Source organism: Amblyomma americanum, chromosome 10 (genome assembly GCF_052857255.1).
Source record: "Amblyomma americanum isolate KBUSLIRL-KWMA chromosome 10, ASM5285725v1, whole genome shotgun sequence".
Classification (NCBI taxonomy): domain Eukaryota; kingdom Metazoa; phylum Arthropoda; class Arachnida; order Ixodida; family Ixodidae; genus Amblyomma; species Amblyomma americanum.
This window is the reverse complement of record NC_135506.1, coordinates 14,847,253-14,864,939: the sequence shown is the minus strand read 5'-3', so window position 1 is coordinate 14,864,939 and position 17,687 is coordinate 14,847,253. Positions and strand designations below refer to the sequence as shown.

General features: G+C 47.5%; 2 protein-coding genes across 2 annotated transcripts; one reads left to right on the top strand and one right to left on the bottom strand.

Moving 5' to 3' along the window:
- The first annotated feature begins 303 nt into the window (after nt 1–303).
- Nucleotides 304–8,712, top strand: LOC144107681 (uncharacterized). The gene is made up of 2 exons (XM_077640800.1): nt 304–2,771; nt 4,393–8,712. The coding sequence occupies exons 1-2, from the start codon at nt 1,709–1,711 to the stop codon at nt 5,775–5,777; spliced, it is 2,448 nt and encodes an 815-aa protein (XP_077496926.1). The 5' UTR covers nt 304–1,708; the 3' UTR covers nt 5,778–8,712.
- On the bottom strand, nt 7,328–17,444 carry LOC144107684 (uncharacterized). The gene is made up of 3 exons (XM_077640805.1): nt 16,993–17,444; nt 10,121–10,565; nt 7,328–7,484 (listed from the first exon to the last, which is right to left on the bottom strand). Exons 1-3 carry the CDS (start codon nt 17,174–17,176, stop codon nt 7,328–7,330), a joined length of 786 nt encoding a protein of 261 aa, XP_077496931.1. The 5' UTR covers nt 17,177–17,444.
- Nucleotides 17,445–17,687: the final 243 nt, after the last annotated feature.

The following is a 17,687-nucleotide window of genomic DNA, read 5'->3' as shown; positions in this document are numbered from 1 at the left end:
TTCTCTCGCCACCCGCAGAGAAGCCGCCGCATGTGTGTGCGTTGTTTTCTGGGCAGCTTTGAAAATTAGCACGCTCCCGGAGAGCAGCGAAAGAACCTACGAGAAGTGACAAGCGGCGCTCTTGACACGTGCACCGTTAACGGGCGGAAACGTGAGAGAAGTGCTGACTGCTGTCGAGCGCGCCAAAAGGCGTTTTCAAACTTGGGTGAGCGTCGATAATGCCCTTTGTTCGGGCTTGAGCGTCGCTTCACCATCTGCAACGGCTCGAATGTGTTGCTCCCGGAGGTGTCAGCGGTAAGTACCGTGCATGCACCGCGCCTGAAGCTTGCCTCTTTGTTCCCTCAATTTATTAGCGACTCATTTGAGTGTAGTCGAAGCAGAGTAGCTATAACGTACGCGTGTTTAAAAGCGCCGGCAAGTTGTGATCCGCCATTAATAGCCGCAGAGTAGGGAAAGACCCTGCTGTGTGTGTAATTTGCTGCTACTTACGTGCTGTGCTGAGCTACATCTGACGTACTACAGCACTCTTCACTTAGGTTGTTCCTGCATGTTCCATTATTATTTGTCTTAAGTGTACTGTCGGCGTAGCAGTAGACATCCGTACGGCTTGCTTTATGAGTACGCAAAGACTGACGGACGTATACGCCTCTTTATTACGCTCGGAAGCGCCCGTGCCAAGTGTACTTGAAAATGATGCGGAATTAAAGGAGGATCATACGGCGACACTTGCTGTGTGGAAATTCGGAATTAAAATAAAGCAAAGCAATAAAAAGAACGCGGGGAGGTGGGGGGCGGAACGTCACTTTGAACAACAACCCGTGGATGGCAAAGTCGTCCCTGGTGAAGCAGAGCTTCAGAGCGTCGAATTTGCGTTTCTTGACGCCATTGCTTGTTATCTTTGTCTCCTAGCATCCATGTTGAGTTATGTGGCTCTTTTTAAAACCGATTAACCGCCGAAACAAACTCATCTAACATGAACTCTGCGTCCCACGCTTTCTCTTTTGTAACCATGGCAACACCATCACTTTCCCCGCTGCTTGGCCTCCCTGTGGTCGCAGTGTTGTAGTGGAAATGTTCGTCCGAGCGTTTAGTCCGGTCGTTTCGTCGATTGCTTTGCCTCTTCAGTGCATTCGAAGTCAGTCTCACAATTTGGGCTTGTTTTTGTCTCCGTCGCGGCATAATTCATTAGAAACGTGGTCGCTCTGTCCCCGTCAGATGTCGCACAGCGAGTTATCAGGACTCCCTACTCGTCTCTAAGCCTAACGCCAGTGCACGAAAGACTTCTGGATGTTCCCGATGTATTCCCGTCACCAGCCCTCCCTCCTGTTTTATTTCTGTTTTGGTTTGTCGGTAAGACTGCCAGCATCGACTGGGCAAACTGATACATTGCTTTCAGTTTCATTTGAAGCCGGGTCGCTCGTCGCCCGGGGTACGGAATCCGCTCGGTAGGCGGGCGCGCTATCACGCCCCGCGGTGTCAGCAAACCGCGCCGACACCCTGTCTGCCTTTGTTTACAAACGCGACAGCCTAACGAGTTTTCAGAATTTTGTTCTGTTCTCTCCCGCGTTTGTTTTTGCGCAGTATTTTAACTAGTGCAGGCTCTACGCGTATTACTTCGGTTTCGGCTTGTAACAGTTAAGTGCGAGCGATCCCGACCTCCACCGCTTAGGACGACCCAGCTTTTTGTTTTTCGATATAGAAAAGTACTATGGCGCCTCGGGCTGGCTTTGCAAGTGGCAGTGTCATGAACTTCGCCGAAAACGCTCACTGCGGCTACGTGATGACCCGGCTGAGACAGCAGCAAGAGAAGGGACGCTTCTGCGACATTGTACTGCACGTGGAGGGCCGCCAGTATCGGGCGCATCGCAGCGTACTGGCCTCCTGCAGCCCGTACTTCGACTCGATCCTGCGTATGCACAAGGTGGCCGTGGAGCACATCAGCATCTCGTGCCGCAACCACTCCGCCTTCCAGTCGTTCCTTCGCTACCTGTACTCGGGCTGCGTCAGCATCCACCGTGGAAACGTCGCCGAGCTCCTGCAGCTCTCCAACCATTTCCTCGTTTTCAAGCTCAAGAACTACTGCGCCGAGTACCTAGAGCGCAATCTGAACCTGGCCAACTGCCTGGCCATCAGGGAGCTGGCGGAAGCCAACAACGTTCCCACGTTGCTCAAAGCAGTGGCCAGTTTTGTCAGTGAAAACGTGGAAGACGTTCTCGGCGACCCCAGGCTGCTACGGCTCGACAAGGACCGGTTTGTGGCCTTCATCTCCGACCGCAGGCTGGGTCTGCCCCAAGGGGCCCAGTTGCTGAACCTAGTGACACGCTGGGTTTCGCACGACCTGGAAGAACGGGAAGGCTGGCTCCGACTGCTGCTCACGTACATCGACTGGGCGGCCGTCGACCAGAACACACTGTCTCACTGTCTAAGCCGTGACCCTGTGTTTAAGCTCAGCCGCAGATGCCTCCACTTTTTGCTCGAGACGCTAGAGAGTAATGCGGTGGAGGCACCGAAGTGCAGTAGCGCAGAGAAGCAGCGAGATCAGCTCCGACTGGAGTTCTCGCAGACGCCCGAGAGAGACATGGAGAGTTTCATGAACCTTGCTGTCTCCGCAGCCATCGAAGCTCTGTGCGCGGAGATGTCGGGGGAGGCACGAGACTCGCCTGGTGCCGTGAGGTCAGCGGCAGAGGAGGACGACGAAGAGACGCTGTCATCGGATGACTGTGGCGAACTCCTGGACGAAGATGACCTCGGTGAAGGAGTGCTGGGAGTGGGTAAGTAATTGGCACACTATGTCTCTATCGCTGAGGCTCTCTGGAGCTCATGAAGCTAGCAAGTTGCTCGAAGACAGTTCCTCGTCGTTCAGTAGACTGTGCAAAAAATTCACTGTCACTGGACTGCTACCATGTAATGCTAAGATGTTCAAAAACATCTGGCATTAATTCACTTGTGTGATGCTGTGCTAGGAAAAAATTCCCTCTTGCGGGATGTTCTTTGCGTATTTGCTGCTTTGTACTGGCAAATTATAGTGTGAATAATTTCAGAATGTTTGTAATGTCTTCATTCCCTTTTAAATTACTGTGGGAAGGCTGTAATGGTACTAGCGTAGATTGCTTAGTTTGGTTGTGTAAAAGCATTGCTGGCGCAAAGTAGTCAGCAGTGTTAGCGCACACAGTATTCAGTTTTCGTCTCTGGTAAAAGTCATCTTATGGCGCTTTGTGGCTACATAAATTGGTACCTGTTTGGCAGCAAAGTGTACATTTTTTTTCGATAAAATTTTTCTTGTCACGTTCACTGTGTCATGGGTCAAATCATTTATTTATGCTATGCAGGCATATTGGGTCACATGATGAAGCCAATGGACAGCTGAGACTTTTCACAATCCACGAAAACCTCACATGATAGGTCACTATTACCACATGTTGGCGGTTCAAAGAAGGTGGCGTCGAGCTCACTGGTGGGTCATTCCGCACCCAAGAAAATTTAAGGGTGGCCCACTGGTGGACCACAATGTGCAGAGATTAGGGCTTTTGAATATCGCTGCCACAGTGAATGTGTAAGAAATCGGAACATTCTTTTTTCCTCTACTTGATTCAGCTTGTGGCGTCAAGACCCGACCCCCTTACCCCCTACTTTATAAGAGTTGTTTTCTGTGGGAGTAGAGTTTTTGCCGTTAGGATGTGGCAAATCATCAAACACTTGAGCTTAATTTTCACGCATGCCCCTCTCAACTCCCATGCTGGAAAGGGTTACAGTTGTACGTGCTGATGAATTGTGTTTGTTGTGCAAAGTATGCTAGTATCTTTGTGTTAGAGACAGTTTGATTGGTGCGTCTTCTTGGAAAAGACCTTTCTAATATTTTTTTATTGTAATTGGTTTCTGTATGAGAGAAGAGCAACATGCCAAAGGTAGCAGGGCATTGATAAAAGTTGCCTTAAACACTTGCATGATGCACAGCAGAAAGTTAGCCAGTGGCCCATCACAACTCACAGAGCGTTGCTTGGTTGTCTTCATTCTATAGGTAGCTGAAAGACTGATGTTGATGGTGTAAAGACTGATGTTGATGGTACACAGTTGCAAAGCCTGCCTTGATGATGCTGTGTTCCTCTACTGGTTATGTCAGAAATATGGACACATTTGACGACAAATCGCCAGGAAGCCATGCCACCCACACGGCATTGTCCATTGTTTGAAGCCTCAGTTCGGTGAAGTGAGAACTGTCAACTGAAGCAAAATTTTGCAGCATTACTATTTTAGAAATGCTTCAGTGTGTGCACTCTATTGATGTTATCATTCTAGATATTTAAAGCTGCCTGGTTTATGTTTGTGCGAGCTCTTTCCTTGCATTTTAGCTTCGTTAATTGTCACTCTTTGTCTCTTTTGCCTCGTGTGCAGGACAAAACTTGGGACACTTGCATCAGCTGCAGGAACCAGTGGAAGACGACAACAGCACGGAAGGTGAGAGTGACGAGAAACATCACATTCTGCGGAACTTGCTCGTGGGGAATGCAGAAGTCCTCAAGACCTCCGAGCCAGACGCCACGACCGACGATTCGAGCAATGGAACGACGGGGAAGATGTCATCCTCCATCTGGAAAGAAGGCGTCAAGTGCGAGCACTGTAGCTACATCGGCTATGGGGCGGCACGACTGGAGCAGCACATCGCCAAGGCCCACGCCAAGGATGTGACGTTTCAGTGCTCCCTCTGTGCCTTCACGTGCAAGTGGAATCGCGAGTACTACACCCACATGAAGAAGCACTTCAGCACCGACGGCCAGCCACCTTACCAGTGCGACACCTGCTCCTACAAGTGCGAGAGGATACAGTTGTTGCTGCTGCACCGCATGAAGCACACGGACGAGCGGCCATTCCATTGCGGTGCGTGCGACTACAGGTGCCGGCAGAAGACCAACCTGGTCGCCCACATGCGCAGCCACACGGGCGAACGCCCGTTCGTGTGCGACCTGTGCGGGCGCGCATTTGCGCTCAAGTGCACCCTCGAGCAGCACCTGCAGAGCCACCGCAACGACCGTCCCTACCTGTGTGACGTGTGTGGCTTCACAGCGAAGTACCAGTCGCACCTCATCTCTCACCGGCGGCTCCACACAGGGAACGTCTTCCGGTGCCAGTTTGCTGGCTGTACGTACGTGTCGCCCAAGCGCAGCCAGCTGGAGGCCCACACGCGGACCCACACAGCGGTACGGTCCCACGTGTGTGCAGTGTGCGGCCGCGCTTTCATCGAACGCAGCCACCTTGTACGTCACGAGCGAATACACCTCGACGACAAACCGTTCAAGTGTCACGCATGCGACTACAGCAGTTCACGACGGGACAAGCTCAAGGAGCACCACGAGAAACACCATGGTGAGAATGCCACCGCCAAGGCTCCCTACAGGCCGCGCAAAGCATCCAGTAACTCAGGTCAAATGCTGGTTGACTCGGCACAGCTCAGCTTGGACGATCCCTATGCTTCGACGGACTCTCAGCTGGATTCAACTGACCCTGACAATCGCTATCTCTTGGTGCAGATGCAAGCATCTGGGCTCTCATTGTCACAGATTCAGGCACTTCAGTCACAGTCTAGCTTGGACGATTCATCTGGCATGATGTTTGTGGACCAACAAAGTCCGCTGCTCGACGCACATCTTGGTGACCTAGGCGTGGACACTCCAGAGGAGGTGTTGTCAGTGACACTTAACGAACCGCTGAACTCTTCCTCCGAGATGAGTGCCACATCCTCGGAACTGAGTAACCTCAATTCATTTATGGCGTTCTTTTAGTTCTATGTAAAACCTCTTGAAGATGCCGATTACATGTCTTTGAAATGCTCTGCTTCATTGTTACACGCAATGAAGGCTGCTTTGCTGTTCAGAGATGTGCAAACATAATTCACGTCAGCCTCTGCTAGCATTTTGGAGATGGGAACATACTTCCTTTCTATTTGCTGGAATGGTATTAAGGTTCACAATGGTGATTTTCATGAATGTTATAGGACAATCCATTAGCAGTTCGCTGGTTTCTGTGCGAGAGTATCAGTGGCACCATCCAAATTATAATCACTAGACTAGATTTAAGCGTACTGCAGTGCATCTCCACTGTGTCTGCCATCCTCTCTTCTGGTACAGGCTTGGAGATAATGCAGGCTTGCCTTTTGCAGCTTGTTCTGTGCCGTGTGCCACGAGTTTTCCAGATGTTGCAAATTGACTGCAGTGCTTTGAATGCAGTAGCAACACTTGTCACAACTACTAAGCATGCTTGGTGGCACTATTGAAACGCTGTGGTCTGTTCAGCTGTACTCTCATGACTGGTTTAATCTTTCACTCTTTCAAATTGAAGGAGGGACTGCAGCTTCGCTGCTTTGTGTTCGTTCATAAACCATGTGTCAAATGTTTGCCATCACAAGAATTTCGCGGTGGACAGGAGAGTTTTTTCAAAAGCTGTCTCCAAGTACGGGACTGCGGTTGAACACAAACCTGTTTCGACCAGTTGTGTGGAAAGCTGCTTGGTGTAACTTGCCGTTTTGTAGTACAAGGGCACGGTTTTCCGACAGCAGCACTGGAAATTGTATCTTTGTGCCAGGAGACACTGTCTCGTGAAGGACAGCGTTTGTGAGAACTATATGGGCAACTGGGTTTGGTTCTGGGCCAGGCAGCATAGCTCATTTTGTATCTCCATCGTTCAAAAACTACTAAGGTAGAAGCAACTCAAGTCCTGCCTTGTCCAAACCCTATAGGACTTCTACCAGTGCTGCACCCAGAAGCCCTACTGCTAGGCTTATTAGCAAAACTTTTGGACCGTGTATTTTAGTCAAAACCTGTATCTCATTCTGTGAAGTTTCTGATGTGGCAGGTTAGTAATTATACATTTTTGCTTTCTCAAAGTGACGCTGGATCTGCAGCCTTGATTGAGACTGCATTTCAGCAATACTGTAGTGGTTGTTTCACTTTCAATCTATGCTGAGCTAATGATATATGGCACGCACTGTTCATACGTGAACCAATTAACGCTTGCCAGTATTTCCTGGCCTTGCCTTGCAGCCCTCGTTCCCGATTCTACTGCTACAGCTCTACATGCCTACCCGCATCTTTCTTGTGTTTGTAATTTAAAGGGATCAGCAAGATACCTGCTCCCCAGTTGCCTTGTCAGGCATCTTTTGAAGACCAAAGCGCCGTCACTCGGAAGTGCAGTGGTGGTTCATTAGTTCATGTCTTTGGGCAAGTGTGTGCATTTCCCTCGTACAGCGGCTATGGTGTTGCATAGTAAGCACGAAAGGAGAAATGACTGCAGAAGGTGCTGTCTGCTCTGTCTTGGGTTCATATTGTATTGCGGTTCACTCGAGGCAGCAGCAGGCAGTGGCTTTCACACATCTGTTGTTCTCACAAGCCAGTTGCACTGGTCTGGACGTTGGCAGTTTGCATTCATGGATTGTTGTCCGTGGCCAAGGACAGTCATTCTCGAAGTACCGCTGATGCTGTACGTAGCAGATGCTGCAAAGTGGGCTTATCTTAGCAAGAAAACTTGAAATGTTTGTCTCGTAAGCATGTTCATTCCACAAACTGTTCCCAAGCCTTGTCCAAGCTCTCAGAAGTCAAGAGCTCCCAATATGGATATGTCCGAGGCCATCTCGTAATCAAACTAAAGCAACAAGAACTGGCAGTCAGGGGATTTTCTTAGTTGAGAGCTACAGCATTAAAGCTCGGCATCGCTTGAGCCATGCAGCACTCCAGAAACTAGAGCTAGTTGCCATTTACCGGGCCCAGTACACCAAGTTGTTCCTACTAGAGAGCACTTGACAGTTACCCAACTCCCTAGCTGTAGTGTGCCTGTGTATAGTTTGCTGCCATGATTGTTCAGCTGGTTGCTGCTAGCCAACCACAGGCAGTGAACCAGCCATTCGCAAACTGTTGTGCTCATGGACTCTTCCAATCTGTGAAGAGCTTTGTGTATTGAGCCTATAATTCATAAACACCATTTCTTATTTCCAGAGCACTGCATGGATTTAATGAGAAAGTATATGAGTGTTATAAACTGTTGCCTATCAAAGAATGCATATCAGTGCTTTAAGCTGGAGCTTGCACTGTGCAAAATGTGTAATACCGTGTTAGCTGCAGAAACGTGCCAATACCTGGCCAGGCTGACTGCTAAAACACATTCTGCCACCTCCTGGTTGCATCGTGAACACTGCAACGTGACGCACAGCAATTTTTGCACTCTGCATTTACACGGCACAAATTTTTAATCGGCAGCTGACACAAGCTTTCCCTTAAGCGCCGATTTTGTTAGCTTTACTCATATACGTAACTGTCCATTTCCATTTCCACGCTCAGGTAAAAGTTTTCATCTTGCCAACATCCCATCTCGATCCTCGGGAACCTCCGCTGTCTGATCTCCCTCTAGTATGCGCCAGTGAACTCTGCGTATCCTGGATAGTCATTGTACTAGATTTTTTTTTATCCTCTGTGGTTGCCCTATGTGTGTGTTGTTGTCGGGGGTTTTTCCCAAGGTGTGATGCGTGTGCTTCCAGTGTCAAGAGACGTGTGTGCGTGTTCTGTCGTCACATGTGTTTTAGCATGTGAACACTGCCTGTCCATTTTCGCAAGTGCCAATGGTTAAATTATTTGACAAAGGCCAGCGGTGGTACCAAGCGTACTAGTCACCCTGCTGCCTGTCGGTGAACTTGGTGAGAGTATAATAAAAACACTTTAAAGAATGAATTCACCTTTTTTAGTTTTCCTCTTCTGCAGCTTTTATTGAACACATCCAGGGACATTGGAAAGGCAGTCTGAGAATTCACGTCATGTGGAGGCAAACTTGAATCAACTCCCACTCATTTTAAACTGCATTTCAGCTGTTGGCACTATTCATGTTTGCATTGCATTGACTTGTTTTGGTACAGTTTTAATGTGGGGTGAAAACACTGGTTATTGTGGGAGGAAGATGGTGGTTGGGCCCCTTACTTTTGCTCACAGTGGCCCATAAACAGTGTGATTGAAAAAAGGAGATAGTCTGAGCACGAAAAAGTTTGGGTCATTCAGATGTCTAACGCACACACAAAAAAATGGAGCAAACAAATTCAAGTGACCATAATTCCATCAGTGAAGGTGTTTTTGCCATATGATATCAAAGTTCTTACTACTGGGTAAAGTAAAACTGTGGCAATGGACTCTCTTAATAAATACACCGCTGCAGCGTTTGCTCACAGAGTTCTGTTATACTGGAGCTGATGTGACTTGCTTGCATAGTAACTCACAAAGCTCAAAAACAAAAAACGACGGTCTTGTTAACATGTGAGCATCTAATCAGATGGGGTTTTAGTGTAGCAATGTCTTCACGTAATGTAACTGCAGAAAACACGTTCTTAGCCAGCCAAGACCTACAAAAACACAAGCTAAGCACCATGTATGTGGCATGTAGCTTTTTTTTCTTCACCTTAGATATACCCAAAGCTGTGCTCTAATATCACCTCAGGCAGTTGACTTTTCCTGCCACTAGTTATGGAAGTAGCTTTAGATTATTAGTGTTGTCCCTCGGAGATGGTACAGTGTCAGCTGACACTATCGCAGAAAGGTCATGCACTTACGAGGGTGACAAGCTGTGTGGGAGACCTAAATGGCTTTACATGATGCAAGCCATACATGCATTCATTCACAGTGTCCACTTATGCCTCTAAACTTCCCTGCAGTTCCCAAGTAACCAAATAATGCAAAATCAGCGACTAGCCAAAAGTACTGTTCTTGCAGCAACCTGAATGGCAGTGTGTTAGCCTGTTTAGTGTAAACCTTATTCTATTGCCTTATGATTCAGCTTGATGTACACTTGTGATTGCAGGCAGTTCGGTACCCTACTGGTTTTACCTAGAATTTAACAGAAAGTTTTAGCATGGGGAAGCAGGTTTGCTGAAATCAGCCAATAAGTGCTGAATTATCCAAGCAATGTGATAGTTCAACAGTTGAGCTTACTAGAATAAGCTGGCACCTGAATGAGATCTTTAGAAAGTTGCAAAACTTAGCATTCACAACTAACCTTTTTGCCTCCTACTGATCGGCCTATCACAGTGTCCTGTTACTGTAGGAGTAAAATTAAGCAGCTTGTGCACAGGTATACACTGCCAAGAGCGTCCTACTTGGTTCTCTTGCCGGTGCTGTTGCGTGGTGTGTTCTTGAGAAGGGCCATGTTGTAGGTGCCTTTGGGCTTATTGGGGCAGTAGGAACGTGTGTGGCTGTTGTCTCCAGTAGCACCGCAGATCTCGCAGTGGTGCTTACGCAGAATGGGGCACACCACAACATTGGTCACTGGGTCACGTAGTACGTGAGTGCGGGTGTATGAGTCTCTCTCACCGAGGCGCCGGCAGAAGCTGCACTCTAGTTTTTGTGACACTGATTGGCCCTGCTGTTGTTGCTTTTGGTCATCATGTTTCCGCTCGCCGGGCATCTGGTCACCATGCTTCTTGCGCTGCTGTTGTATTGGCAACGTGGCTTTCGGCCTGCCACTGCCGATAGGTTTCGGATAAGACGTTGCTTGTTCTATGGAAGTGCCGTTTGCGCCGATCTTGTTGAGGTGCTGCTCACCTGCAAGGTATCAGTGATTCAGGTAAAAAAATGGCATCTTTATATATCAGTCGTGAATATAACAAATTGATCTTTCGGGGTGGCATGCATAGTATTCATGGCTTTACCATGTTTTTTTAGTGTGGTGTCAGCACTCTCATTTAAAAAATTCTTTCTTGAGTCGTTGATGGGACGCTGGTTCAGGTGGGCATTGTTAGATTACACACTTGAAGGAGGTTATATTTAATCCAACAGCATCAGAGGTGAGGTGTACTGCCAGAGCTGTATCTGAGACTTTACTCGACTGAACATAACCACGATGTCGGAAATCAGGTGACCGCCCATGCACATAGCCAGGCGCTGCCAATGTTACCACCTTTATCTTGGGGTGGGATACACACTCGCGGGTGATCGTGTGACCAACCCCTGCACGCACCCCGGACCAACCCCTGCACGCACCCCGAGCCTCGTGCTTCGTGAACCATTGTCACTGGGTGGGACGCAGAGTTGTAAGACGCCACCAAAGCACTTTGAATCGGCTCTCAGATGTTGCACATTGCCTGTAGGTGAGAACCTGCAAACATGCTGCAGGTTGAGCCTTGTCTGGCTTTGGCACATTGAACTCGAAGCACATCCCAGATAGCAGCGAGCATAGAATAATATTGTAAATTGTTGCGTATGAGGCTCATGTCAAAAAATAACAAATACAGTTCTATGCTGCATGGTAAACAAACAAAATGCTGATGCTGTGTTTAAAGTACTTTAGTGTTAAAACGTAAATATAAAAAACAGCAGTTGACATGTCTGCTTTATACATGTGCCAAGATGCTTGAACATGTATCAACATATTTCGGTCATTATTAAGCAGCATCATATTATCAACAGCGATCAACATGGTTTCTGCCGAGGTCTGTCAATTGCATCTCAACTACAACCTTTTTCCATAAAATTCCAAAACTGAGTCCATTAAAAAAAATGCGTTTAACGTTGAAATCATTTGTGCGGCACCCCTTCGAAATAGTCTCCCTTGCAGTCTATACGCAGCTTCCAACGCTTCTTGAGGTCTTGGAAACAGTTGGAAAACGCTTCTATTGGCAGAGCTGTCAGCTCCTTTGTCGTGGCGTCTCTAATGGCCTCCACGCTCCCCATCCAGCGACCTTTTATGGCTCTCTTCACAGGAGGAAACAGGAAAAAATCGCATGGGGAGAGGTTAGACAAGTATGACGGATGGGGAAGTAATGTAATGCTATGCTTGGCGAGAAATTTTCTCACGCTGAGAGCAGTGTGTGGCCTTGCGTTATCGTGGAGAAAGCTCCACTGTCCAGATGCCCATAAGTCAGGGCGATGGCATCGCAGTGCATCACGCATGTGTTGGAGCACGCTGATATAAAACTCCTGATTCACCGTCTGCTCTAGTGGGACGAACTCGTGGTGTATGACACCTCTGGCATCGAAAAAAACTATCAGCATCGTCCTTGTTTTGGTCTTCTGTCGCCGCACCTTTCTCGACGCCAGAGAGCTTGTGGACCACCATTCGGCGCTCTGCCTCTTTGTTTGAGGATCGTATTAAAAACACCATGTTTCGTCTCCAGCAATGAGGCTTTCAACGAATGCAGCGTCCTTCTCTGCCTCGGAGAGCAAATAAGTGCTCACTGATGCCCGCGTGTCCTGGTCCTGTGTGAGGGAGTGCGGCACAAGTCTGGCATTCAGCTTTAGTTTCCCCAAGTCCTCACGCAAAATTTTGTAGCATGTTGTCTTACTAATGTCGAGAGCATCTAATAGCATACGGACCGTAATGGTGTTGTCTTGCTGTACGGTTTCCATGATTCGATCCACGTTTTCGTTCCGTGAGATTGAAGGGTGCCCCTGCCTTGTGTCGTCTTCCACCGATGTTCTCCCTGAAACGAACCTCTTGTGCAACCCGAAAATTCGTGCCCGCGATATTGTCTCGTTGCCGTAAGCGTCGCGAAAGAGCTCATACGTCTGTGTGGCTGTCTTGCAAAGCTTCACACAGAATTTCATGTTTACAGGCTGGTCGAAGTGGACATGCATCTCTCCACAGTCACTCGCAGTAGTAGAATGCGCAGACAACTAGTCTCGAAACTTTACACACAAAGGTTGTATCAGAAAGAGTCCACGACCTTGCTTCCTTGACTTTGAAAGAGCCTTTGATCTCATATCCCAAAAAAAGCTATTCCTTAAAGTCAATCGTTAAAGGACTATAGACGGCAGTTGTTAGTTGAGTAAAGTTGTTGGTCCGTTTGCATTGTTATCTTCGCACCAGGGGTGCCCACCACCAGAGACGGTTGGTTGATTGGACTGACTGAAGGAAGGCTTTCTTCACACCAGGGGTGCCCCGTCGGAGACAGTCTTGCGACGAATTAGGATGCACGTATTAAAGGAGTAGGACCTCAAGTTTTATACACAAAAATTTACGTTACATACAAGTTTATGCACAAGAGAGAATTTAAATGGCAAGAAGGTTTAAACAAAAAAAAGGGTGGAACAGGCTAAAACTAGGGAAGGCCCCTACTTGGCATAGCCGAAGATGCATTACATCTGACCGTAGCCCAAAACAATTTTCCAGGGCTCTGGGCCCTGGTTTTAACGACCTAAAGGCCCGGCCCACATTCGGTAGCATTAACAAACTGCATAGCAGGGCTTCCAGTTTCGCAACGCTCAAAACCCTCTCTCTAAAATACACAACAAGAGAAGAACATCAAAGTTGCTTTAAGAAAATGGCATTCCAGGAATGGGCCCTCAAAATGATTGGCCCACTAGGTTTACGTGCCACGCCCCATACTTCCACACTATTACTCAAACTCTCCCTTACAAAATAAAAAGAGAAACACATGGAAATACATCAAAACCACTTTCACATGTCGCAGACTTCCTGAGAACCCGTTACCCTGGTGGTTCCCAGCATTAGGGCAATTATCGATCTCACCCAAGCCACCACCACCGCAGGTAACAAATTACTCGTCTTCGTGACGAATGTTGACAGGCATCCCCCAAAATCTGGAAAGTGGCGCCAAGCATGTTGTTGCTGCCTTTGAACGTGCTGCAGCACTCCTTTTGTCCGGGTACGTTTTGTTAAGCCGTACCATTCCCCCAAAATCTATTGGCATACACTATCCTTGTGCATCGGCGTCACTGTGGCGCCTGCTAGTCGCGTCCGCACCTGACCGTACGCTATGCTTAATTGCTTCCAGTCAAGCGTGAGCGTGGGATTAGCAAGGGAAACCTCTGCTTCATGGCGCATAGCCAGCAACAAAAGGACGAATGGTTCCCACAAAGTCGCGAGCATCCACTAGATCTCTTACAAGTTGCATTTTTTCTTGTTTCAACTGATATTTTAGAAATTTACAAAATTCACCACATATTGTTCATCAACGACTACTAAATAATTAATAATTGAATTTCTTCTTGGTGCTCTTTTGGTTTCACCAGCTAAACAATATCTGTGACATGTAGCTGATGTTTAAGTCATGTGAGGCACAAAAAAGCTGCAATATAATCGTTTATCCATGGTTTTAGTTGAGTACAACTCTCTAACCCAGCCTGCTAAGAGCTGCAATGACAGCAAACAATGTATCTTTAGTTATACTGCAGTTTTTTGCATGCCTCATGCGACATTAACATCAACTACACATCGCCATCACATTCGGTTGAGGAAATCGAAATAGCAGCAAGAAGATACTCAGTTATGCATTATTTAGTGGTCGTAGGCAAATAGAACTGGGTGCTCCATGTATACCAATGTCTAATGCATCATTTGAAAGAAGAAAACATGCAAGCAAAAATTTGCAGTGTATGCACTCCTTTAAAAATGACTTCATATTTGCATGGATTAAAGCATAACTTTTATAGGTGCCAGACCGTAAACATCGACAATGTGAAATCTAGTTTCACTCCAATAGAATCGGGCATTCGACAACGTTAAGTCATGGGCCCACTTCTGCTTCTGGTCTTCATTAATGACATTGCTACTGATGCACCTGTAAAAATATGGTTTTTTGTAGATAATTGCATAGTCTACCATAAAATATCCACTTTAGATCATCAAGCAACACTGGACTCGTCACTCGCTAAAATACAAACTTGGCGTTCTACGTGGCAAATGGCCATCAATACGAAAAAAAAAAAATGTTGCGATGACTAACTCGGAAGAGCCCCTAAGCTTCAGATATCCAACAACAGCACCAAGAAATAAGTACCGGTGGTCATCTTAGTTGGAATCAGCAGATATATATTATCTTAAAAATAAAGCACTGATTAAGGGTATCTATGAAGAACCCTGAGAAAGTCCCTGCCTGAAGAAAGGAAATTACCATAAAAAGCATACATTATACCAGTATTAGAATATGCTGCCATTGTATGGGACCCGTTTAAGCTGAAGGGCAGAAAATGTTCAATGCTAATCTATAAGGTTCATTTACAATTGTTATGGTCTGTGGGAGTCCCCACCTGTCTTTTGCAGTCTGCTAACTTTTTATTTGCTGTATAGTGACAAAACAAGGACAGACAGAAACTTGTTCATTCAATGCAGAAGTGGGCATGCGAGCCAATCATTCCACAGCCGAAAGGTTACAGATTTTGCGTGTAAAACCAATGTGCTGATGACCTCTTTTTTTTTCCCTGGACAGCACATTACTGTGGAATCCACTATAAGCCCATGCTGCTGAATGCTCGACTGTCACCGCATTCACACATGCGTGTGTGCTTTGTAATCGCCTTGTCTACAGATTTTATTGTCACATCACCACTTCTTCTCTTGTGCTGCAGTTATAGTTCAGCTTTGTATATTGAAACGTGCATGTTTTTTCAAGGCCGATTCCTTTTCTCTGGTAGCTTGTTTGTCTTCAGATATTTATTGCTGCATAATGTATACTCCCACTATAAATGTTGGTACTATCCAAGGTGTGCTTGATTTGCTATTTTTGTCATCAATGCTTTCTTTGCACGAGTATATTTTCAACTCTTGAGTAGTGATCCTGCAGTATGTTTATCTTAAAATCAAGTTTATCTTTTGCATGACATGTTCACTCGCTTCTTCCTAAGACCGTTCATAAAACTGCGTACCTGCCGACTGTTCCGAATTTTCCGTAAAGTCTACGAATTCGGACCCATATATTGCGATTTTAAGAATCTTGCCTCAAATTTTGTGGAAATTAAATTTTATTTGCGAAAAACATTTGAGATTCTGTAAAAAAAAATCACACTTGCCGGTGGTACCTTGTACCGCCACGAGAGAGAATTGTGTTCTACCTGTGAAATTAGCAGCTGCAGCGAAAAAATTGTATAGTAAAACATCGTTAATTCGAACTAACTGTATGAACTCTTATTCCTACTCCTCAACCCTCGTTAAATCGGATATCTTGGACTACCGCCAGAGTCCAGCCAGACGCCCGTGACTATATGGTTTTGGGAACTCGTTTATTAGGATGGCCAGGGTCTGGCATCGGTCAGTTTGGACGAGTTCCCGAAGTGGTAACTTGTAGCGGTATGACTTGCTGGACAAACCGGTCGCCCAAATATTCGTCTCCAGGCCTGAACTGCTTGTTATAATGCTTTCGGGGCCCCTCGTACACGCGCGAAACTGCAGGTGTTTTTACGATCGGCAGGCACCCGGCTGCGCTTATCAACCAGTCGAGCTACGCGCCGTTTGGAACGACGACTGCGTTGTAGCGGACATTTTGTAGCGAGAGCTACACTACACGAGCTCTTCGAGCCTTTGGCGTGGCACCCCTTCAGCTCCGTGGTGGCGCCGTGGCCTCGAGCCGATTGGTCACGTGGTGCGGAGCAGCTGCTGCTGCCGGCGGTGCGCCGGCGAAACCGAGCGGCAAATGTGCGAATGCGCCGCGTCGAGTGGGGGGCGCTGTGCTCGGCGGCTCTGAAAGAAGCCAGGGCTCGGCGTTGGAACGCAACCAAGAGGAGCTCTCGCGTTACTCCAGGTTTAACCAGAGCTAAACCACAGCCAATTTTTTTGTTGTTGATTTATCGAAGGCGTTTTGTTGCCGCTCCGGCAAGACTGAAACCACTGCGCGCTTCCATCGATTCCGTCCACGTGATACTTCCGTTCTTCGAACGCGCCGAAATTCCGCGCTCGTCACGTGCTGTTCGCCGTTTGTGCGTTTTCTCACGTGCGGCGCTACGTGTGAAGAAGCCTTAGTAACGGGACATTTTTTTTTTAATGCAAGGCGTTGACATGCCCAGAAAGAGCCAGAGATTTTTTTTTACTGAAAACAATAATAATGATAATCTTTAATGGCGCAAGGGCATCTGTGGCCAAAGAGCGCCACGGCTCAAGGAATCGTCAAGCGGGGTAGAGAACGAAAAAAAAAACGCGCCGCGATTTACACAGTAAACGCGAACGAATTTCTCTTCGGATGTCGGCACGTTGGAACTGGAAAGGGAAATAACATGTATAGCGCGTGCATATATTTACCCGGCTTCTCTTCCGTCTGCAGGCAGGCAGCCTCTCGCTTTCCAGGATCAAGGCGGCCCCGAATGGCGCGGGCACTCAGCGTCAGCTGCGACTGGATGGATGGAACGGCAACGCCCTCGGCAAAACTGCCATCTTGCTGCTGTCCAGAAAACCCTGCATCATCAAACGGGAGATATAGCTGCATATCAGAACGTTTACAGTTAAAATCGTGATTTAACCAAGTAAGGAGCAGCCAAGAATTATTTCGTTAAATCGGGAAAATCGTAAAATCGAGAAAGGCATTTTTCCACCTTTCGAAATCTAAAACCGTAACGTAGCGGCACCCAAATGATACGGTGACATCGTATTTCCTGCTCACTTGCGCCTGTGCGTATGAAAAATCTGCGAAGCCGGCCCGAATTGTTTGTGTGTAAAAATTCCATCCGGTAACGGGGATTCGAAGCCAAGGTTGGAAGCGCCACCAACGGCCAAGTCGGTTCCGTGCAGCAGCGGAACTTGCAGCCACGTCAAATCGAAACCAGGGCTGTGGCTTGGGCGCCTATAGACGTTACTGCCGGCACGCTGCCAACAGGCTGCGAGTCATCGTGGGTGTTACGTCTCGCCTACAGCGCGCGGTATAGCCGGCGCGGATGCACCGGACGCCGCGGCTTCGTTCATCGCTGCCGCAACGCCTCCCGCCAAGCGCGTCCAGGCAT

What these genes read in the sequence shown, in the direction of transcription:
- LOC144107681 (XM_077640800.1), top strand. Translation starts at nt 1,709, where the DNA reads ATGGCGCCTCGGGCTGGCTTTGCAAGTGGCAGTGTCATGAACTTCGCC. An exon ending in TGAAGGAGTGCTGGGAGTGG is followed by an intron (nt 2,772 to 4,392) that starts GTAAGTAATTGG and finishes CCTCGTGTGCAG; the next exon opens with GACAAAACTTGGGACACTTG.
- LOC144107684 (XM_077640805.1), bottom strand. Translation starts at nt 17,176, where the DNA reads ATGCAGCTATATCTCCCGTTTGATGATGCAGGGTTTTCTGGACAGCAG. An exon ending in GCAGACGGAAGAGAAGCCGG is followed by an intron (nt 10,566 to 16,992) that starts GTAAATATATGC and finishes GATACCTTGCAG; the next exon opens with GTGAGCAGCACCTCAACAAG. An exon ending in AGCACCGGCAAGAGAACCAA is followed by an intron (nt 7,485 to 10,120) that starts GTAGGACGCTCT and finishes CCCACTTTGCAG; the next exon opens with CATCTGCTACGTACAGCATC.